A 23,087-nucleotide genomic window follows, 5' to 3' on the forward strand; every position below is an offset into this window, starting at 1 on the left:
GGTGTCCTAAAGAAGCCTGCAAATGCATCCATTTTCTATCAAGAGTGGTATTTGTTTGTGGGGCTAATTGATAGTTTAATAATTTTTTATTGTTATTACAATAGTGCCAATATTGTGATAAAACTTTACCTTTATGTCACCTCTATAAATTACCCTTAGGTTTCATTGCATGCATAGTAGTTTGTCCTGTTTCTCTAAGTAAATCATCCCACCTCTCCTATAACAATTATTAAAATAACCCTTTTATTATTTATGTTTACAGATAAGTGCTTAATTATAATATTGAAGTAGAAAATAAACATCCAGATTCACCCTTCAAGTCCAAAGGGAACAGGATGTGTTCCTGTTAAACTCTTCGCTTGGTTTTAATGGAGACTGAAACTTGCAAAATGAAACGTTATGAAAACAGAAATGGAATAAATTTGGTTAACTGCACATGAACAATGCAGGCGAAGAGTTAATCAAATTCTCTTAAATCTATCAAAGTTTAATCAGAGGAAACAGACGAATTCAGAGTTCATTCAGCAGCTTAAATAAAGTCACATAGTTTATAGAGGACATTGATGCGTTTATTATAGTTGACCTTCATTATAGATGGACTATAGATAGTTGTGGCAACCCAAGTGACACGCAATGCAACAAGCTTCCCCTTATTTTGGTTTGCACGTCCTGACTAGCAGTGCTGCGTTCAGACTTGAGTCCCTATCAGCACTTTTGCCTCCGTCAGATCAGTGACTCCATCCATCTCGTTTTCTTTAAGGCATCGTCGGCGAGGCGGACGAAAACGGGGAAGAACATTACCTCTGGACGTACAAAAAGCTGGAGATTGGCTACAACGGCAACAGGATCGTTGACGTAAACCTGACAAGCGAAGGCAAAGTGAAGCTCATGCCAAACACCAGAATCGCCATGTCCTATTCTGTGAGTACTGAGAGCTCTTTGTACATAGTATGCAAATGTTAGGCTTCCGTTTTGTGATTTCATTAGACTCTGGGAAATGCAAATACGTTTATTTGTTCTGTGAAATATATTCAGCTTATGAGACGACACCGCACTGAGTTCACCAGAACTGAACTAAGCTATGAATCTCCCCGTTTTTAACAATTGGATTAAAAAGTTCAGATGGTTAGGGTTAGGCAAATGAATGATTAAATTCCAATCTATTAAATGTTTTGACATAATTAAATATACTTGAAATATACTTGCAGTCAGACTAATCATCAGGATACTTGAAGTGAAGATTAGTTTGTCTAACATTTGCCACTTTTAACAACATATATATGTTTTTATGTTATACATTTGAATACAAAGGTGATGACATGGCAAAGCCACTGCCATGAACAAACTGTTGTTTTGCATAAAAAGCAGAACTTCTGATTTTTTTCTCATTGACTCGAGTGCATGAATGTGTATTTAAAGACATTATAATGACTTTTTAAAAATATGCAAAAAAAAAAAAAATGCTATGTGGCAGAGATTTTCAATACAACTTTAAAAAATCCAATCAACTGCAATAAAACGTTAACATAAAACACTAAAAGTCTTTTTAAATTATTTGAATCAAAATAAATACAAAGTCTTCTACTGGACTTGTAATTGTTTGTTTTTACAAATTTACTTTCGTATTTAAAACAAAACAGTTATTCTTGCCCTAACTCTGTAGATCGCAGAAAAAGTCCAGGAAATGGATGAAGCCTGTTTGCTGTGAATCTAAAATGTTAAGCACTTCCCATCTCTTCTGAGACACAATATTGTTGATCATTTTTTTCACTTATAATTAGAGATATAACATCAGTATCTTCTGATAAACAAAACTGGGCCGATATTAATCCAGCATTTATTTTCATCTTCTTTTTTTTTTTAAATGTGTCAACAGTAGTGAAATATAATATATATATGATATCGGTTATCGACCAGAACAGCAATATTAATACCTATTGGCCAGAATTTTCATATCATTAAATCCCTACAAAAAATGTTAAAAGCTTTACATGTTTCCAAGAAAAAATAAGTATAAGAAGCTGACAAGTAACCACTTTTTACAGTTTTAAAAAGTTTTTTTTTAATGTTTTACTGACTAGTCTAAAAAACCAGAAATTCACTGTGAATCATTTGCACTTTTTCCTCTTTTGAGAATCCCACAGACTGAGCAGTCCTGATTACATTTTACTGATTGACTTAATAAACTGAACTTGGAAACTTGTGGGGAGACTTAAAACAACACAATGTACTGCCGGTACATAGAATGCTGATGCCAGTGGTTTTACAAATAAATTATTAAATATGATCAGATTGACAACAATAAAATGTTTGAATCGCTTTCTGATTAGCTGCTAAGGGAAAAGAGGCAGGAAGTGGGGCGTGTCCACGGTTACCGTGGGTTACGGGATTTGACCTCAAATCCTGCACGTTTGTTCCCACCCAGGTGAAATGGAAGAAGTCGGATGTGAAGTTTGAGGACAGGTTTGACAAGTACCTGGACCCGTCCTTCTTTCAGCACCGGGTGAGAGAAACGCTCCTCAGGTTTCATGCTGGGATGGATGCTGCTGTTCAGGAAGTGCAAATAAAACTGCTGCTTCTTTTTTTTTTAAGGATTTCTCAGAAGCAAAAACGTTTTTTTCCTGCTTTAGAGGAGTTTAAGTTTTTATCTATTCATATGTTCTTCCTCTTCTGTCTCTGTCCTTCTCTTTGCTCATGTTCTGCTTCATCCTGATCCACAGTGTTTGTCATTTCCCCGTTTCATTTCTGTAACTCTCTCTTTGGGAACTTCAGATGATTCAGACTAAATCCTCCACATTTTCTCAAATCACCCCAGTTTTACAGCAGATTCACTGACTTCCAGTCATTTACAGATTTTATTTAAAGCTTTGGCATGATTGTTTGTTTTGTTTCTCTTTATACAAAAAACTGGATGATATAAGTCTTAAATCTGCCCTGGGTTTACTTGCATTATTGTGCCATTATGTTACTTGAAAATAGTTTCAAAACAAAAATATTATAGTTTATTGCTGTAACTTCTGGGACAGTTTATAAAATTTGTTATTAGAACAGGCCTACCCAAAGCAAATCAAATCAAGTTTCCCTTCTCATTCTCATCTCCTGTTTCTTTTCGTTTCTACTGAACGTCTTGTACAGTGTTTTTCTTGTAGTGTCACTGGGTGTCTGGAGATACAATGAACTATCATTATATTTATTTAACCTTTTTTTTCCTGCCGTTAGATTCACTGGTTCTCCATCTTTAACTCCTTCATGATGGTCATATTCCTGGTGGGTCTGGTGTCCATGATCCTAATGAGAACCCTGAGGAAGGATTACGCCAGATACAGCAAAGAGGAAGAAATGGACGACATGGTGAGCGACCCGCGGGAACTTTGGTTTCATCATGCTGGTTTTAAATGCCTCTTCGTCGCTGAAGCTGCTCCGCTCTGCTTCCTGTCGCCGTGTGTCGACAGGACAGGGATCTGGGGGATGAGTATGGCTGGAAGCAGGTGCACGGCGACGTCTTCAGGCCGTCCAGCCATCCGCTCATCTTCTCCTCGCTCATCGGCTCCGGCTGCCAGATCTTCTCTGTCTCCTTCATCGTCATCATTGTTGCAATGGTGGAGGATTTATACACAGAGTGAGTATCTGAACTCTGAACATTGTGTTGTTTTTACTTAATTTCCATTTTCCATGGTAAATTAAATAAATACTAGAAATGCACCAATCCAAAAGTGAGAAAAATTCTACATTGGGTATCGATGATAAAGCTCCTGGTCCAGTAGGGAAGATCCATTCAGTCTAATTCTATGCTTGACATGTTGCGTTATTTATTTTACATTATTCCTAACAGCACTTTCTGAGCCATTTGGAAAACGGTTTCCTGCAGTTTATTTTTATGTTTGACCAACATAGTCAACCTATTTGTTGTCTTTATACCATCTTTTTTTTGTAATTGTGTTTTTTTTTTCCCCAGCCGCTGCAGTTACGTCCCAAAAGTTTCCATTATCGATTGCATTTTATGGGTTTTGCAGCCCAGAAACATACTTTTGAAATTTGACAGAATGTGTTGCTATTTATGAGGGGTGCTAACAGAAAAAAACAATCAAAAAACTCAAATACATTTTATGTGGAATAAAACTTTAGAGGAAACTGTCCACCGGTCTGAACTCAAATCTTCTGTGTTTTCTGCAGGAGGGGCTCCATGCTGAGCACAGCCATTTTTGTTTACGCTGCAACCTCCCCTGTCAACGGCTACTTCGGTGGAAGTTTGTATGCAAAACAAGGAGGTAATAAAGCTTCCAAATCATAACCTATTAAAAAGAAAAACCCTTTAAAAAGGTTTGAATCTGTCACTGCAGGCAGGCGATGGATCAAGCAGATGTTCATCGGGGCCTTCATGATCCCAGCCATGGTGTGCGGGACGGCCTTCTTCATCAACTTCATCGCCATCTACTACCATGCCTCCAGAGCCATCCCCTTCGGGACCATGGTGAGTCGTTGCTTCACATTGCAACACGCAGAAGGAATCTGAGTCAACAGCTTGCGGTGTCGGCAGTCTGCTGCGACCCGATTAGAGCGCTGAGAATAAAACGTTTGGTGGAAGCAGCAGAAGCAATGAATCTGCTGGACAACCAGGAAACGGATTAAACTAAAGAGTTCAACTGAAATAAACGCATTTCACAGGACAACAACAATTCATCAACAACAACGATGTTCTTAACTAGAAACAGCTGCTTGAAGGCTTGGCTTGCTGCTCAGTCAGCATTCACAGCCTCTGTTTGACATTAAACATAAACCTGAATGTATTTTAGAGGAATTTTATGTGTTAGAACAAAAGAAAATGCATGAAACATCATAAATTCAACATAAAAATGTGTCTTTAGCCTCCTTTACTCTGATACCACCAAATGAAATTAAGGTCACATCTCTGACCAATATGCGGCTGGATAACGCTTCATTCTCCATGTATTTATGTTCTTGTGCAGCTGAAGCCTCCATGAAATCACCAGAAACGATTCACACATTCAGTTTGCTCCGTTTACTCTACGTGGTTTTATCCAGTCATAAACTACATTTCATAACGAAGCCTTTTCTGCTGTTTCATTCGAGATCAATGGGGAAAAGTAAATTTGTCACTAATCAGTCCATCTGCTGATCATTTGTGTTGATTGATCCGACAGTCGGGGGGATATGAAAACACAGCAGATGTAAACAGAAATATATTTTCTCTTTCCGCTCCAGGTTGCTGTCTGCTGCATCTGTTTCTTCGTCATTCTGCCTCTGAACCTCGTGGGAACCATTTTGGGGCGAAACCTGTCTGGTCAGCCCAACTTCCCCTGCAGAGTGAACGCCGTGCCGCGGCCGATCCCCGAGAAGAAATGGTGGGTGGATGATTTTACAGCAGGGAGCAGCACATACATTACTGCAAATTAAATGTACAGATGGACAAAACACAAAAATCTTACCAAGTATTTCTGCCTAGACTTTAGTGTAAATATCTTGTCACACTTGGAATAAAACAAAACTAACTTACAGGTAACTTTTCAGCAAAATATAGGAGCTTGTTTTAAGAAAATAACTCCTCATTATTGAACAGCCACTTGAGAAAAGAAAAAGAAGGTTTTAAATATTTTCTCATTTGCAAAATGAAAAGATTTTGTTAAGTTTTGACCTAATTAATGCTCTGAATGTTGTATCTCTGTCAAATGGCCTTTTTTTAGTCTGTACTCTGCACAATACAGTTATCAATTGATTGATTATTAAATTAGTTGACATTTATTTCAATAATTGATTATTGTTTCAGCCCTAGACTTTATAACCAACAAATCCCTGCTATTGTTTGCACAATCTTTACAGTTGCACATTTGAGTATTTTTGCACAGGATTTTTTCTTTTGCTGTAAATCTGCCCTCACTTATACAGTCTTGTATTGTTATTTTTGTTGTTATATTTTACCTTTTGATTGAATCTGTGTGTTTGCTGCTGAAACACCTGAAGTTGTTTCCGTTCTGTAAGTCTGACCCGCCGACTCTGAGGACAAACTGCTGCTTTTCATGGAAACATCGGCTGTAAAATAGAAAAAAAACGCCAGACTTGTCCTTCTTTAAGTAATAAAACATGTTTAGAAAACATGTTTAGTCTCCCTGAAGGGAAATATAAACGCTCTGATTGTGTTGAATCTCGTCCTGCCTCAGGTTCATGGAGCCGGCTGTCATCGTGTGCCTCGGGGGAATCCTGCCCTTCGGCTCCATTTTCATAGAAATGTAAGTGTTTCCTGAGGAAATGATCCGGTTCTCCGTTAGACGCCGCAACGACACGCTCTCTCCTCTCCTCTCCTGTCAGGTACTTCATCTTCACCTCCTTTTGGGCCTACAAAATCTACTACGTGTACGGCTTCATGATGCTGGTCCTGGTGATCCTCTGCATCGTCACGGTGTGCGTCACCATCGTGTGCACATACTTCCTGCTCAACGCCGAGGATTACAGATGGTGAGCGTTTGTTTTAAACACACATCAGGGTTTTATTCTCTAGTTGATGTGTTTATGCTACAGAGGTGGCAGAGTAACCAAAAATGTACAGAGAATCCAGAAATTTTACTCAATAGTAAAAAAGTATTTGGTAAAAAGTCTAATCAACTGATCAAAACATCAACCACTTAAACTTCGTCAGATGGACCAAAATATAAAGTTAAGTGAAAATTTTGGTATTTTAAGGACCAAAATGACAATAATTCATATAAGTAATAAAATCAGGCAAAAAGAAAATGTTTCCAAATTATTTATTTTCAATAAGAGACTTATGAAACTCTAACAAAAACTGCAGGTGTGTGTTTGTGTCTGGTGAATTTTCGGTTAAAACATGAAAATGAAGAAATTTTACTCAAGAGCAGAGCAGAGATACTTCATTATAAAATTACTCGAGTGAAAGTAAAAAGTGCAGCGTAGTAAAAATATTTCCAGAGTAACTCAAGTAAATGTGAGTAAATGTTTGTTTGATGTTTCTCCAGGCAGTGGACGAGCTTCCTCTCTGCTGCATCTACTGCGGTTTATGTTTACATGTACTCCTTTTACTACTATTTCTTCAAAACTAAGTGAGTGATGGCTGTATTTCTAATATTTGATAGAAAACTGAAATGAAATTAAAAGTATGTTCTTTGATTCTAAAATGTTTTCTTGTGCTTTTCAGGATGTATGGGTTATTTCAAACGTCCTTCTACTTTGGGTACATGGCCGTGTTCAGCACTGCTCTGGGAATCATGTGTGGTGAGTTTCTGCTCTGATTTAAACACCAAAATGTCACAAACTGAAGAAACATGGGTACTCTGATTTAAAGTTGAGAACATGCAGCTTCTAATTAGGACTTTATCTGCTTCCTTGTTAAATTTCTAAGTGATAAATTACCACCAGCTAAGAGTTATTTCAGAAATCCATTTTTCTGATGGTTAACCAGATAAAAAGTGGCACATTCTGCTGAGTTTATGGTAAAAATACATTAAAAGATGCAAAAAAAACTCATTCCATTTTTTAATTCTCTTTTTAATTAGTACAGTTTCTGGTTATTTTTGTGTTTATCCAACTAATAATTGGATAGCAAAAGGAGCTCAATGGATTTTTTGTGCACAATTTGAACCGGGTGAAGCTAAAACTGCAACATGAGGAGTTTTGGTAAAAACATTTTTACACTCAGTAAGATTTTTTTTTCACCTTAAATGCAAAATGTGTATATTTTTGTACAGTTTTGCTTTAATTATTGCTCTGATTGTATTTTATTTTTTCAAAACTGTTTTCAGTTGGTGCACTCTGGTTAGCAATTTATTACTAAATTAGTTGATTTCAATAATCGATTCATTGAAATTAATCAGATTGTTTCAGCCTTAGTTGCTGCACAACTGTTTTTGAAATGGTAAATTTTTCTCATGAGTAAGGGAAATCTCAAGAAGCCTGCATTTAGCCAGCTGACCAGCAGTATGCAGCAACAAGTGGGGGAGGGTCGTCACTGTTTTAGTCTGTACTCCATACATTCAGAACAAACTCTTCTTCTGCTCGTTTGATTTTGGCCCTCAAACGTTTTAAATATCTCTGCCTAATGCCTACTCAGACATACTCCACACAACCCCTGTTTCAAAAAGTGTTTGTCAATCAGGTGTTTTTTTTTTTTTGCCTTCTGGGCTCTCCGGTCCGACTGCTGCTCAGACATTTCCTAGAGCTCCTCTGCAGAACTGACCCGCTTCATTCAATCTGTTTCCAGGCGCCGTCGGCTACATGGGAACAAGTGCCTTCGTGAGGAAGATCTACACAAACGTGAAAATCGACTAAGCAGCGTAGCAGCAACACGGGGATTTGACTGATCCACCTTCGTGTTCTGGAAGACGGCAGGCACAAGTCATTTATTCCTTTCCCTCTTGCAGAGAGATTGTGAGAATCTCACTTTGTTCAACATTGTGTTTTTTTTTTTTTTTTTTTTTCTGAATAAATTTCAACACCGTGACTTTAAGAGAGAGAAGTCTGGAGGAGATGTATTTTTTAATCAGTTGCTTTAGGAAAAGGTTGGGGGGGTTGAATGTTTAAAGCCGACTTTTCTCTCTTTTCCCCCCGAGCCAGTCCCAAACGAGACGACACGTTGACGGAGTAGCGTAGCTCTCTTCAGTGAAGAGGCCGGAGCGTTCGGAAAGCCTTGGTTCTGTTGCGTCGGATTATACGGGAGCCGGGTTCGTTTCTATTTTGTATTCCTGGAAGTCACTCGAAGTGTCGTCGTCTCTCCGCCGTACCGTAGTTTGTTCTTTTACTTTCACTGAAAACAACAAAAACGCGCCGCCACCCTCCGTTTGGTGGCTTAATTCTCCAGAAGCAGTCCATCCAGTCGGTGAGGTTCTGACCAGCTGTCGGGTTTCTGAACTGGACAGGAACGGATCAGCAGCTGAGGTGCAGGAAGAACTGATTTTCTTTTTCTGTTTGTTTTTAATGGCCGTTTGATGTGATCCCATCTCCAAGTTAGTCTTGTTTTCTAAATGTTTGGGTTGAATGAAGTCTACATGTAAAGATAATATATGGATGGGGTGGCGTGTATATAACCTTAATAATGTACCTTTAGATGTAGATCCCAAATGTATTTTCGTTGTACAGTTTTACTACAGGGTGTTTTTTTTTTAATGAATCCTTTAGTTGCATTGATTTGTTTTTCTCTTAGTACGGTGCTTGGGGTGGGCGCTGTTACAGCTTGCCTGAAACTGCATGAAGTTTTTTCCACATTTAACCACCTTCATCAAATTCTGCCTCCATTTTTTTCTGTTTCAAACTCCTGAAGCCACATTTTGACCCACTTTTCTTCTTTTGGGGGATGTTTTTTATTTGGATTTCAAAGCTTTAAAGAGGCCCCACGTCTTTCGGTAAGCTAAAAAGAAAAACACCGTCTATCTGCAGGAACGAGGCGGCGCTTCGTTTCTGCTACTGTACAAAGTAAAGTTTATGTACACCTAAAACTAGATGTTTTCATCACCACACTGTGCTGCAGAGTGTTTCTCCCTACTTTGTGTAAATACAGTATGTACCCTACTTGTATGAGAAGTGGCAAATGCCTTTTTTCTAATTTCCAGTTCTCTCCCACTTTGGTTGATTTTTGGCACTTCATGTTGTGTACCAATGTCAGACATTTTGAACCTGCATATTAACTTGCTGTAAAAAGAAAATAAACATGTTTATGTACAGGGGTTACTCAGTGTGATTTTTATTATCTTCATACAGTAGAGATGCGAGTCGATAAACAGAAACACAAACGGGTCCAGACGAATCAAAGCCAGGAGTTTGTCGAACAGATTAAATCGGTAAACTAAGAAGCTTTTTATTTTCTGTGATTTTCACCTGACGGCGGTGGGAACGGTTAGTTGACTTTCTCAAAGTACTCCTTCGATCCTTCAGGGGTTGGTTTGATCTGAAAAGGAACGAGAGTTAGACATTATGCTGCTCTCACCGAACACTTGATAAGAGCAGAAACAAAATCCAGCTGGGGATTCAAACCCAGGACCTTCTTGTTGCAAAGCAGTTCAGTTTAAATAACAATTTAAAATTTTTACTATAAAAAACTAACCAGTAAAATTGTTCTTTTACTGTTGGTAAAAGATAAATGTGTTCTTTTACCAACAATTTGTTGAAATTCACATAAAAATAGCTGCTTTTTTTTAAACGCTAATGCATAATTGACTTTTACACAAATGGTCAAAATATTGAGTGTCAATGAAGATAATAATTAGCTTACTTGCTAAATATTTAGATCTGAGCAAAATGTTTAGTTTGAAAATTAAACATTTAGTTTTCAATTAAATATAAGCTAAATATTTATTTGGGAACTAAATATATTTTGTGAATAAGAGATTTAGCTTGGAACTCTGATATTTATAAATAGATAAATAAGATGGTGAAAATATGACTGAAAAATTAACGCCTACATTTTTCTTCTCTGACACGTTAAATCCAATTTTTGCTGTTAATTTTTTTCACTGTATAACTTTACAGCGATGCTCCATGAGCTCCCACCAGCAGGTGGCAGTGTTTCTACTAGAAACCTGCTGCCTCACTTGATAAAGTTATCTTCTGTGAAAATTATGTAAATTGAGCCATTTACGTTCCTCAAGGAATAAAATCTGCTTGTGTCCTTTTTCTGCTATATGTAGAATTTGGAAACTGTTTAATGGGAAAAAATATTGCAAAATTTCTTGAACATATTTGTAAAATAGCACCACAAAAATCAGGGATTTTGATTGCAAAAAATAAAAAAATCCCAGCAGGACTCCTAATTTAACTGTTAGCTCCTTCCAGCAGGGGGCCAACATGAAGGTCACTGCAGCAGATCTGTAACCTTTGCTCAGGTAAAGTAATGAGCTTAGTTAGTCAAACAGCTTTTAGTCTCCATCCAAACATGAAGCAGGCTGATCGACCTTTGACCTCAACTCCAAACTAATCTAATCCAAAAGAGGAGGGAAAATGGCAGGCCATTTTAACATAAAATCACTTTCGTCTCACTACTAGTAATTACATTCTGGATATCTAAAAAGGCATTTTGACTTACAGGAATCTGAATTTAAGCTCGCCGCACTAACATTCTGTCTAGTAAGAATAATAATTATAACTCAAATTACTGGATTTGTCATTTCCATAATTACAACATAAAATAACGTGGATGTAAATGTGACTCATCAAAATTACATTTTTAGAAATCTGAATTAAGAACTGCATGAGCCCCCTGTGTCGTTACGGAGCTGTTCAATTTCTGCACATAATTGTCAGAAAATGCCACAATGTAGAACTTGAATACCATTTTAGAAATCTGCAAAAAATTTCTGCTTATTCACTTCCGACGAACAAAATGCATCAAACCGGCTTTGAAAAGCTAAGAGAGTCGCTGTCGACCCATTTCCAAGCTGAAAATGGTGCATCTTCAAAAAGCATTTCAGAACTTCATTGACTAAACAACTCAAAGGCAAATTTGTCATTTACACAAGTCAGAACATAATTAGAGATATCTTAACTTTCTAATACTTGTACTCATAAGCCAATTTTGAATATCTGTTTGTAAGTGTGGTGAAACTGATTTTATGTTAAAACGGCCTGCCGTATCCCCCTGCGGACAGCATCAGGGATGTTTAGGTGCTGTAGGGATCTGCAGTTTCCCCAGAGATACTCACTGTGGGGGACTTCGGCGTCCAGCTGGCTGGACAAACCTCTCCGTGCGTCTCGACGAACTGGAAGGCCTTGACCAGGCGCAGCGTCTCCTCTACGCTCCGACCCACTGGCAGGTCGTTGACGCTCATGTGCTTCACCACCCCGTTTGGATCGATGATGAATAAGCCCCTAAAACAATGTAACAAGATTATCGGATGTTTCTCTGGGCAAGAGAGGTATTTACCACATATCTCAATGTATTTTAGACCAACACAACAACTCTGCAGACCCCACACATGCTGGACACGAACAGTCTAGACTTTAACTTTCGAGTCGGTGCCACAGCGACGGTTTCTTCCAGAGTGCCCTCATCAATATCAGGCCCATTTCCATAATTTAACCTCAAATTTACTGTTTTTGAAAATGTAATTTTTGGAAAATCTGGATTTTAATTTCCACCATTAAATTTCTAGTTTAGTTTAAAGTGATTACAGCCGACCCAGGACCAAACATCTTGTATTTATAACGAGTATTAAGGCCACAGAAAAAAAATTCAGAAAAAGCATTTCAACAATAAAGTAGTATTACAAGTTTATTCACTTAATATCATGACTTTATTCTAATGTTATTCTCATATTAATTATTATGACTATTCTTGTATTAAACAATTCACACTCTGGTTCTAATACTACACTGTAATGATTGAAATAAAAAGTTTTTGAAACTTTTCTGTCATTTCATTTTAAGAAAAGAAACAGAGAAAAAGTCACTAGATAAAAACCCCAAATTGGTTACAATTTGAAAAAAACATTTTTTTTTCTTTGTTTACATTTAAACACTTCATTCAGAAGAAGATGGAACCAAAATCAAGTTGTTTGCTTTTGCACAAACTGAAGCTGATGTTCATCAATTAATTAGTTCATTAATTGTTGATTTATTTTCCCTTTTGGCTGAATAAAGTCCTTCTGAATTTGAACCGGATTGACGAAACAGATGTTAAAAACTGGGGATTTTGTTTTGTTTTATTTTGTTTTATACTCTGATTTAAACTCATGATCCAGTTTGTTCTCTAATGTTCACTGAACATCTGGACTTGTACTGAGATTAAATTACTCACAACTGGACTATTTACAAACCAAATCACCTCTGAAGAAGGCTGGACTTTATTTGTGGGTGTTTTTATATGGAAATCCACATATAATTTTACTTCCTCTTCACAGTTTGGCTCACACAAAATATGTTGACGTTTCTGCTTGTAAGAAACCATTTAAGGGCTTTGAATATGAAAATAAAACAAGCTATAGATGTTAACAGGTATAACTCCTGATACAGTGAGCCCACCTCAGTGCGATTCCCGGGCCGTCCAGCAGAACCCCGTAGTCTCTGGAGATCTGCTTGTTGAGGTCCGACAGCAGAGGGATGTGGATGTTTCCTAAACCTCCAGCCTGGAACGGCAATAAAAGCTACTAACACACATATTCATCTACATATGCGCTGCAGTCTCTGCGTATCCAGAGTCATTTGCACCTTTCGTGGCGTGTTGATCCAGGCCAGGTGGGTGAAGTGAGAATCCACAGAGACGCCCACCACCTCACAGTTGACGTCGTGAAACTCCTTGGCCTTGTCGCTGAACGAGATGATCTCCGTCGGACACACGAACGTACTGAAAACAGCAAAAACGCAGGAATTAAAAAGGTTTCGCTTTAGTCCAATGCCAGTAACAACAAACTGTTTCAGTTCTCTCCATTTCTGCATCTTCACATCTTAAATCCCAGTTTATTTATTTTTTCACAAATACTCACAAGTCCAGAGGGTAGAAGAAAAGGACGAGGTATTTTCCCTTGAAGTCCGCCAGACTCAGGTCCTTGAACTCCCCGTTGTGGACAGCCGTGGCCTTAAAGCCGGGCGCCGGCTGAGTGACGGCGGCCGCCCATCTGGAGGAGCCTGATAAACAAAACGTCAAACGATTCTTACTCTGTTATCTGGAGATCCGGCCAGCAGCTCTCTCTGGTCTCCTTTACACAAGAGGCTGGTCTGTAAACGGAGCGTTATGCCTGAAATCAGCAACTGTTTCATATGAAAAGAGACTACACTAAAAATTTTAATTTGCTAAATCTTTTTGAAGCAGAGAAAATTAAATCTTACACAGTTAGTAAATTCTAATAAATATTCTTTAATATTTATTTATTTTAAATTAAAACAATTTTGCTTCTGTTATTTTTTTTGTTTTAGAAGATTGAAAAATAAAATAAACTTTACAGGAAGAAAAATACAATTTAATCTGTAGTTTCACAGTTGAGAAATAATGAGCTAAATGATGTAAAATTATTAAATCCTCTAGTTGTTTATTTACCATTCGGTTGTAAATTCCTGCTTTAAAAGTTAAAATAAGAAAAACAGTTGCAAAACGATCCCAAATCATCACCTTGCCACCACCGTGCCTGACGGTGGTGGCAAGGTGGCAAACAGTTCTGGTTTAATCTCATCTGTAGGACTAAAACAATTAACCTGATTAATGATCATCAGCAGTAGAAAGAATAATATCGACTCCTGGACGTTGTTAGTGATGCGATACGTACCGGTGGAGAAAAAGGATTTCTGGAGAACAGGAGCAGAAAGGACCCTGGCAGCGCCGCCAACTCCATGCTGGCAAGCAGCTGCAACTTTCAGCCCTCCAGCTGCAACCTGAACCTACAAGATAATAAGAAATACTTAAAAATACAAATTACTGAAGAACTGGAACAAAAAAGGTTCTTAGTTTGGATGCATTTAATGAACAAGAAAAAAAGTCAATCAGATTACCACGGATTTACACTGCCAGCTGCCAGCTGCCAACTATTTACTTCTTTCTTAGGTTTTTTTTTACTTCTTAGCTTAATTATAAGGCAGTAAGAGCATTTGCCATTTTTATGGTAACATATACAAAAACAGAAAACACAACTATGATTTTTTGTGATTTTGGGTAACAACTTTTCATGACTTTCAATGTAAATTGAGGGACAAAATGTCTTCATTTTATCGACTTTGTTGCAATATTTTAACAAATGGAAAACCTGTGCCAAATATCTTATGCAGTAATATAAATAACCACTGTTTTTGACCTTGTTTTTAACCTTCATTTTGATCTTGGCATCATTTGAAAACTATTTCAATCGCTGCTCAAATGAAGTCACGCAACTGTTTCAAAGATTTAGCCAAAATACATAATTATAGCGCACATTTACAAATAATTAACAAATAAATTTTGAACACGTTTTTTTTTTTTAAATGTTTGCATGGAGCGCCCGCGAACCAGAGGTTGGAAACACGGTGTCAAATTTGGATATATACGCAGCACATTAACCCGTTTCTGAACAAATTAATTAAAAACTTCTTCTGACATGAGTTTATTCCTGCTTCCTGAGCTGCAAACTGGGGTAAACAGAGCGAACAAACAGCCTAAGCTGACAGAAATTAAGAGTTTAACTCACAGAGGTCCTGAACAGTCTGCCAACGGTGGCCGCCATGTTGGATTATGTCACAACCGGAGGGAGGTTTTAGCCACGTGCGGGACACAAATCAGTCGTTAAAATCAGTAAAATAAAATAAATAAATATTTTTTGTTACACTTTGAAAAATTATATTGCAGTAAAGGATTTAACACGAAATAAGTATTTCCCGAAGAATAAAATAAGGGCGTCTGTCGGTCATGTTGCCTTCAGGTGCTCTTCAGAACTTCGTACGTCAACGTCGACGCCATATTGAGAGGGGCGTATATGTTGAAGTCAGGATTAATCATATTTTTACCACCGACTATGATGGATATTAAATTAATTCGTGACTTACTGTCAAACAGGACTGTGAAATAAACAAATGTGGATTTACCATTATGTTCTCGTTTTATTATATATCTAATAAATAATTTAAATGTTTGAATGTCTTAATTTAACTAATAGATGTAGCATTTATCCAGTTTTATTTAAATTATATCAATTTTACCTAATTATCTAACAACTTATTGATGTATTGAACTGGAGTGTGTGATCTAAAAATAAAACATTTCTTATCTCTGTTATTTCCTCTTTTTTGAATGCATCTTGAACATACCCACCCACAGGGCTGATCACGTGACTAAAACGGAAGTCTCGTTTTAAACATCTTGACCTCAGAAGCATGAGAAAGGCATGCTTTTAGGATTATTTTTCAGTGGGTTGTTTTACTTTAATTTCTGTAAACTTTTATTTTTTTATTCGTTATGGATGCTAATCTGTTGCAGTGGAAAAACCAAGGCCAGGTAACAGTTCACCGCAGTGATTAAACACGCAGATCATTAATGGTTGTTACACTGAACCCGTTTTGTTTTTCAGTCTTTCCTCAGCAGGTTGAGGACTTGGGTTTGTCTCCTGGATCCGTCCCTGCTGCTCTCCTCTAATGTGAGATTTAACAGTAACGTTGGAGACCTGCTCCGATGTTGGCCTGGTCGTAATAATCTGCTCTCTCTGCTCTCCTCAGGCTGAAATACTGAAAGCCCATTCTCTTATTGGAAGTACAGAGAAGCTGGATGAAAAGGTCAGAGTGCCTTTTAGTGTTTTAAGTACGTAAAGTTGTTTAAAACAAAGCAAACCTTTAATATCTGCATTTCTGACAGGATGAAGCGGCAGTGAACCTCTCACTTGTAAGTTTAATTAGATTTCACATATTTTCTAATACAAATCTCAACTTTTATTAAAATGATTTTTTGCATATGATATTTATTCTATCTTGTGTTTACAGTCTTCTTCCCACCCTGTTTCTGGTGCAGTTCTTCCACTTTTTTTCCGCCCTCCAGGTATGAAATGAAAACGAGCATTTTTGTCTCAAAATTCACATTTCAGTTTTACTAGGCATGCTGTAACAATTTAATGCCAACTGATGTTATATTTAATGATAGTAAAAGTTTTAAAGGACAAAAAATAATGGTTGGGAACTGAATCTATTATACTAGAATTAATTATGTGTTTAACCTAAAATTACATGTATTCTGCAATGTTGTTTTTTCTTTTTATTTCATTTCTAAAAAATGTTTTAGTGGTTCCAGCACATTTGGTCAGCTGGTGTTACCACTGTATTTGCTGCACAATGGCTCTTTTGTTGTTGATTTATCATCCAGAAACTGCTTGATACATTTTTGTTGGTTGTGCAGGAGGCTCCATTTCTGCTTTTCAAAGATGTATAGTTGCATAATTGCGCATCTGTTTGCAGCCATTTGCATATACGAGTGTAAAAGTTGAGTTGGGGAGGGCGTGGCCGTAGCGGCTTATTTGGATTTAAAGTGACATGACACCTTAAAACAATTAAAATTTCATTATTTAAGAATGTTTAAGTTCAAAAAAGTAATAAACATGTGTATTATTTCCCATAGACTTATCCTAACTCGTACAAGGAAGGATGATATGCTTTTAAGATGTTAATCAGCCTCTCCTGGTTGGAAAAAACAATATCTCGTTGCCACAGTTACTCATCATTCCAGAGGAAACAATTGTCCAAAAAGAAGCAACAACTCAACCAAAAACATTTTAATCAAGTCTGAACTAGAAACAGTTCCAGAATTATACTGACCTACAATGTGGAGATATTTCAATAAATTAAACTGTAATAAGAGTTGATGTATCTATACTCCTGCTCTAAACACATTCACTCTCTCTCTACCGTACACCTCACCACTGTCTCACTGCTCCACCCTCACACCTCCAGTTAGCTACTTGAAGTAAATTTCTGAAACGCATTTTGTTTCCTGTACAGTTTGAAAAAAATTGTGACTTTTATTTTTCTCCTTCTTTCCAGCATATCTACCAATATCAGGACCTTTGGTAAGTGTGTTTATTACCTGAAGTCCATGTTTGCTAACAAAGTAACAGTCCAGGACATTCCTTTGTTAGAAAACATTAAAAACAGATTTACATCTTAGTGAGTGAAATAATTATTTCATAAAAATTTTAGTTTGAAAAGACATAAATAACATAAATACCTTTTTCTACCTTTGTGTTTTTTCTTAGAATTATTTTTGTAGAAACCTAGCATAGAACTTGGATAAAGTTTATGGATGTTCACAAAATGCTTTGTGAACAGTAGAAAAATAAAAACATTTTTGAGTTATCATTTGAGAGCAAATTAAAACAAAAGAATGTTTTAACAGTAGAGTCGAGGAACTACAATACAAAAATAAAATTTCAAGAGGGAATCTGAAACTATCAATACAGACGTGGTATCGATATTATTTGAATTATGAAATGAAATCTTTATTTATGTTGAACAAGTAAGATGCCAGAGAAAAAATAAAACAATTAAAAAGAAAACAAAAAATGTATCATAATAATCAAACATAAAAAAACTAAATTTCATGCCCAGTTCAAAAAGTTGTAGACAAGTCTTATTAAATCCTTTCCAAATCTCATCCAAATATGTCCAACATTACACATATTTACACATCTGATTTTTACTCATATCACAGTTTCTACTCTTTTCAAATTATATCTATACAATTAATGTATTGCTTTGCATTTTACATATAGTTTTGTGCTCTGTATACATGCAACATGCTTGTTTTTTTGTGAATATTCTTTCTCTTCACATTAAAATAAACCTAAAGAAGCCAGTCTGACTTCCCTCAGCTGCTAAACAGCGACCTCTTCCTGTTTCCAGGTTGTTGCGAGTCTTTTGCCTCACAGCGGAGTCAAAGCGGCGATGTTCTGGCAGGTAATGATGCTCGTCGTCTCGCATTTGTTCAGTTTGTTGATGCTGATAAACTGAAGTCATTCATGTTGCTGTTCAGTTTTTGCTGCAGAGTTACAACGCCGGGTTCAGCTACATGCACAGAAACTCTTCAACAGAGAAGGTAAAGTCTGCAAAATGACTCAAAAGTAGCAGGTTGTTCAGTTTCACCGTCTCTTTGTCTCCAGGAGAAGAAGATGTCACTAACGCAGCTTCTGCTCATGGTGGGAACCGTTTCCTACACGACGTGTGCTGGGGTGTGTGCGGCTTTTCACTGCAGAGTTCGTCACCGAAAGCTAAACAGTTTGAGGAGTCGCTGATTGGATGTTCTGTGTTTATTATTTTAGGCTCTCCCTCAGATTTTTATCGACAGACTCCGCATAAGAAGCCCTCCGCTGCAGACGTTCTGCAGGTCCATTCTGCCCATCCCGCTGTCAGGTGACCTGCCTGTCCTCAAATTAGGCTTCAGGCGCGTAAACATGTCTGAATGTGTAGAATCACATCTCGCATGGGACATCACTTTTTAAAAATTGAGTAAATATGAAAATTCACAATAATAAATTAATTATAACATGAAGAACAAATAAAATGGGGGAATCTCACATGTAAAAAGTTTTCTGCACATTTTTCACGTGCAAATTATATTGCGTCTCAACCAGGGTTATAATAGGTTTTTCATTGTAGTTTTAGTTTTATTTCATTGACTTTTTGTCTAAAAAAAAAGTCAATGAGTTTTTATAGAGTGTTTGCTAATTTTTAGTTATTAATAAAAATTATTAATAATTATTAATAAAATATTATTTTGTTTTATTTTTATTAGTCATTGTTTTTTGTTGTTTTCTTTGTGTTTTTTGTGTTTTTCTCTGTGTTTTTTGTTGTTTTCTGTTTTGTTGTTTTCTTTGTGTTTTTTGTTTTCTGTGTTTCTTGTGTTTTCTCTGTTTTTTGTTGTTTTCTCTGTGTTTCTTGTGTTTTCTCTGTTTTTTGTTGTTTTCTCTGTGTTTCTTGTGTTTTCTCTGTTTTTTGTTGTTTTCTCTGTGTTTCTTGTGTTTTCTCTGTTTTTTGTTGTTTTCTCTGTGTTTCTTGTGTTTTCTCTGTTTTTTGTTGTTTTCTCTGTGTTTTTTGTTCTTCCCTGCTGTGGATTCCTGATCTTTTCCTTCACCTCCCTCAGCTGCTCTGGCGTTCTTCAACGTTCTCACCGTCAGACACCAGGAAACGGAAACGGGGATCCAAGTGTTCGATTGTAACGGAAACCCTGTTGGCGTCTCCAAAGCAGCAGGGTCAAAGGTTAAAAAAGCAGAAAAATTAATGAAACTTTAATGTAACGGTTTTAGAATTAAAAGTTTGCTTTAATTAGGCCGTGTGGGAAACTGCGCTGTCGAGAGCAGTGCTGTTTGGGACGACTGCTGGCGTTCCTAACCTGCTGGTTTTATTCCTACAAAGGTGAATTTGATTTTTATTATTTTTATATCATTAATATTAGTTTTTCTTTGAAGTTACTGGCTAACTTTTTCTATAAAATCACTTCAGATAGAGTTTACCTAAAGGAGGTTCAGTTCCTCTATTTTACTGTAAAGCTTTCCAAGTCATTTTAAACTTTGCTGTGCAGCTGCAGCATTTCTTTTTTCGGATCTCAATTTTTGTACCTTTTGTGATGTAAAGACAGTAAAGATAAAGCTGAACTAGCAGTTTCTTTGTTTGGGGTTTTTAAAAATGTTTGTGAAATTTTACAGTGGAAATTTGGGCTGCAACTTGTAATCAATAGATCATTCTATTGATCATGACGAGCATTTTGATATAAAAAAAATGGCACATTTAGCAGATTTTTCATGTAATCACTTAAGACTTATTTGCAATATTAGAGATATTTGTAGTGCATTTAAAATATGCAAATAGACAAATATAAGAGAATAAACATTTTATTGTCTAAAACGCAACAGCAGAATTCCATTGCAGCTAAGAACATTAACACAGTGCAGGATTAACTCAGTAATTGGATAGCAAAAAGTGCTTAAAAGTAATTTTTTTATTATTTTATCTGAAGCTAAACTGATGTACAGAACACATTTACAGATGTTTTTAATCTTAAATGCAAAATTTAAATGTATATTTGTATTTTTTCTAGCAAATAACCTTTGAGTCTGTATACTCCAGTTAACAATTAATTAATTGCTAAATTAGTTGATTATTTCAATTGTTTGATTAATCCAATAGTTTAAATCCTGTGGAAATATCCCGCTAGATAGTATTTTCAACCACATTTGGACAGAAATCTGTTTTCTTTTTGCAGGAGTAGATTTTTCCAGAGGAACTCTCTGCTGATGGCGCCGTGTCGCCACATCAGCGTGGCGCTAGTCTTAGGATTGATGATCCCCGTCTCCTTCAGCCTCTTCTCGCCGGCGGGAACGGTGAGGTTCGGGGGTTTCTGCTTCCCATCGGCTCTGAGGTTTTCCAAACTGACTCCGGCTTCGTTTCACAGATAAACCGGGAGAGCGTGGAGGAGGAGCTGCAGGCCGGAGCGTCGGGCCAAACGTTGATCTACCACAGAGGACTCTGAGGAGCAAAACCTCTGGAAACGTCTCAAATTTAATTTATTAAACCAAGTCATTTTGATATTAACTTTATTCAGTCGTTGTATCAGGTGTCTTTTTTACCAAACATTTTATTAAATCATAAAAATACATTTTATGCTTTGATGTTACATGGATTTTAAAATGTAAACCTACTTTCTTATTTAAGAGAATGAGGCAAAAAAAATCTGATTTTTCAGAAAGAATCAACAATGAAACATTAATAACCTGAACAGTAAGTCGTGTGAAGCAGTAAAAAACAGCGCAGTATGTAACGTTTATAAAAATGTTTTTTACAAATTAAATCTGTCACCATGTCAGATAAGCAGCTGCTTAAAGCCCCCAAACCTCTAGGGGGCCCCCAAGAGCACCAAGCTAGCATGACAACACATGTATATATACACATAAAATAACACTGAATAATAAAAAACAAACATCTTTTAGTTTGAAAAACTAAACAGCATGGAAAAACAACCTCTCTATTGTTTTGTTACATAAATAATTGTTAATCTCTTCCTGTTGATGGCTGCTGTTACTTTTGGAGAAATCAAACTTGTTTAATATAAATTTAGTGTTTATCAGTTGATGTTACGGTCAAATAGTTGAAATAATATGGTACCACTGCATTTCAAAAATCCACTTTTTTTTTTAGTTTATTACTCCTGTAATAACCATAATAGCACTGGTATGATGTAAGCTCATTTCAAACGATGCTAATGAATGCAAGTATGTTGCACACAGAGTAGATTAGGAATGATAAATGTTGGTATGGGGGGGCCCCAAATAAAAATCTGCTTCAGGCCCCAAAAATACTTTGGCCGGCCCTGCAATTTAACATGAGACAGATAATCTGTGAAAAGATCAATTTCTTCCACTTCCTCCCGGAGCTACTATTGATGTTGGTTAAAACCGACCAAAATCAGCCAGTGGTGGTGGCAGTATCATGCAGTGTTGAAAAAGTAAAAATGTCCAAATTCTGGTCAGTTTTGACCTGAGATTTTCCAGATGTCTGTTAGATTTGGAGAACTATTCCAGAATTAGGAGGGTTCATATTATCAATTGCTTTTATACAGTTTTAGTTTAATGGTTTGTAAACTTTTTAATCCAGTTTATCATAATTGATAAACTGGATTATCAATTACGATAAATTTAATATTTACAGGATAAATGTCAAGTTGACAACAGAAAAAGTTTGGTAATAATTTCAAAGTCTCAGCCATCTTGGATCTTAACTTTTGGCCCCTACATGCTGTCGGCTGATGCGTTTAAAGGACGATAAATGGTGGGAATTCCCAGGTTTCACTTAACGGGAAGTGAATGTTCATGTATTTTAGTGTGTGACCAGGCGATGGAGGTAAAAATCAGCCGGTTCTGATTTCTGCCTGGTGGATCGGTGCATCTTTTATAAAAAACATGTTAAAAAATAACCCACAGCACTGATCCCATTAGTAAAAAACAAAACGTTAAACTGATTAACAGGGAAAAACCAGGTGGTTCTTTTTACTAACTCAATTTTGTAATAACATCTCGTCACATGAGGATGATTTTCACTGAATTTCTGTTTGAACAAGAAGCTGGAATGTAGGAAATGTAATCAGAAGCACAGACAGAAACTCCTTTTAAAAAGTAAAATAAAAAATGACGTGTTGATGATCTGACTGCAGCCATCAGCGCAGAGCTTCAAATTAAGATTCACTTTTACTTTTTATTCATTTATTTAAACAGTTCTTTTGATGATGGTAAAACAAACAATTTGGTGAGAAAGTTTGAATTGTGGATTTTGTTTTTAATCTACAAAGGGTCAAAATTATACATACAGGCTGATTTGCATACATTCATTCAAGGCATTTTCTCACTAGTTTGGAAAATATGTGATTTCTTCAGAATAAGGATCAGCATCATCAAGCCAAACAAGAGTTTCTAACTGATTTCAAATATCACAGTGTACAGATATTAGGTTTAAATATATAAACTTTAGAGGAAATAATAAAGGATTTTCAACAAATATTAATATCTACCAATTTAATTGCAAAAATTTTGCATCTTTGTTTGAAAACTTAAACAGAAAAATAAAATTATGGTTCTTCAAACACAAAGCCACTTTATTTTCTTCAAAAGATCCTGTAACATTTGCAGCCCAAAACATTTTTTTAG

General features: G+C 36.5%; 3 protein-coding genes across 4 annotated transcripts in view; 2 read left to right on the plus strand and 1 right to left on the minus strand.

Moving 5' to 3' along the window:
- The window catches only part of tm9sf3 (transmembrane 9 superfamily member 3), a 13,997-nt gene extending 4,340 nt beyond the window's left edge, over window positions 1–9,657 (plus strand). For both annotated transcript variants that reach the window (XM_016679078.1, XM_007566904.2), the window contains exons 4-15: window positions 761–921; window positions 2,426–2,503; window positions 3,220–3,351; window positions 3,453–3,619; window positions 4,174–4,268; window positions 4,341–4,471; window positions 5,224–5,363; window positions 6,177–6,245; window positions 6,325–6,471; window positions 6,990–7,073; window positions 7,169–7,245; window positions 8,231–9,657. In XM_016679078.1, the coding sequence (XP_016534564.1) occupies window positions 761–921; window positions 2,426–2,503; window positions 3,220–3,351; window positions 3,453–3,619; window positions 4,174–4,268; window positions 4,341–4,471; window positions 5,224–5,363; window positions 6,177–6,245; window positions 6,325–6,471; window positions 6,990–7,073; window positions 7,169–7,245; window positions 8,231–8,298 (1,349 nt within the window). In that variant the 3' untranslated portion in view covers window positions 8,299–9,657. The remainder of the gene's footprint in view (window positions 1–760; window positions 922–2,425; window positions 2,504–3,219; window positions 3,352–3,452; window positions 3,620–4,173; window positions 4,269–4,340; window positions 4,472–5,223; window positions 5,364–6,176; window positions 6,246–6,324; window positions 6,472–6,989; window positions 7,074–7,168; window positions 7,246–8,230) is intronic.
- prdx3 (peroxiredoxin 3) lies at window positions 9,131–15,198 on the minus strand. Its single transcript, XM_007566903.2, has 7 exons — window positions 15,108–15,198; window positions 14,217–14,328; window positions 13,440–13,581; window positions 13,165–13,300; window positions 12,979–13,082; window positions 11,661–11,826; window positions 9,131–9,910 (listed from the first exon to the last, which is right to left on the minus strand). The coding sequence occupies exons 1-7, from the start codon at window positions 15,141–15,143 to the stop codon at window positions 9,860–9,862; spliced, it is 747 nt and encodes a 248-aa protein (XP_007566965.1). The 5' UTR covers window positions 15,144–15,198; the 3' UTR covers window positions 9,131–9,859.
- A 532-nt stretch (window positions 15,199–15,730) lies between these two features.
- Window positions 15,731–20,987, plus strand: sfxn4 (sideroflexin 4). Its single transcript, XM_007566905.2, has 14 exons — window positions 15,731–15,910; window positions 15,984–16,049; window positions 16,129–16,185; window positions 16,265–16,291; window positions 16,390–16,444; window positions 17,440–17,465; window positions 18,298–18,351; window positions 18,428–18,490; window positions 18,555–18,623; window positions 18,714–18,804; window positions 19,535–19,650; window positions 19,721–19,806; window positions 20,654–20,771; window positions 20,843–20,987. Exons 1-14 carry the CDS (start codon window positions 15,872–15,874, stop codon window positions 20,918–20,920), a joined length of 945 nt encoding a protein of 314 aa, XP_007566967.1. The 5' UTR covers window positions 15,731–15,871; the 3' UTR covers window positions 20,921–20,987.
- Window positions 20,988–23,087: the final 2,100 nt, after the last annotated feature.

This window comes from Poecilia formosa, unplaced genomic scaffold, assembly GCF_000485575.1.
Source record: "Poecilia formosa unplaced genomic scaffold, Poecilia_formosa-5.1.2 Scaffold201, whole genome shotgun sequence".
NCBI classification, from domain to species: domain Eukaryota; kingdom Metazoa; phylum Chordata; class Actinopteri; order Cyprinodontiformes; family Poeciliidae; genus Poecilia; species Poecilia formosa.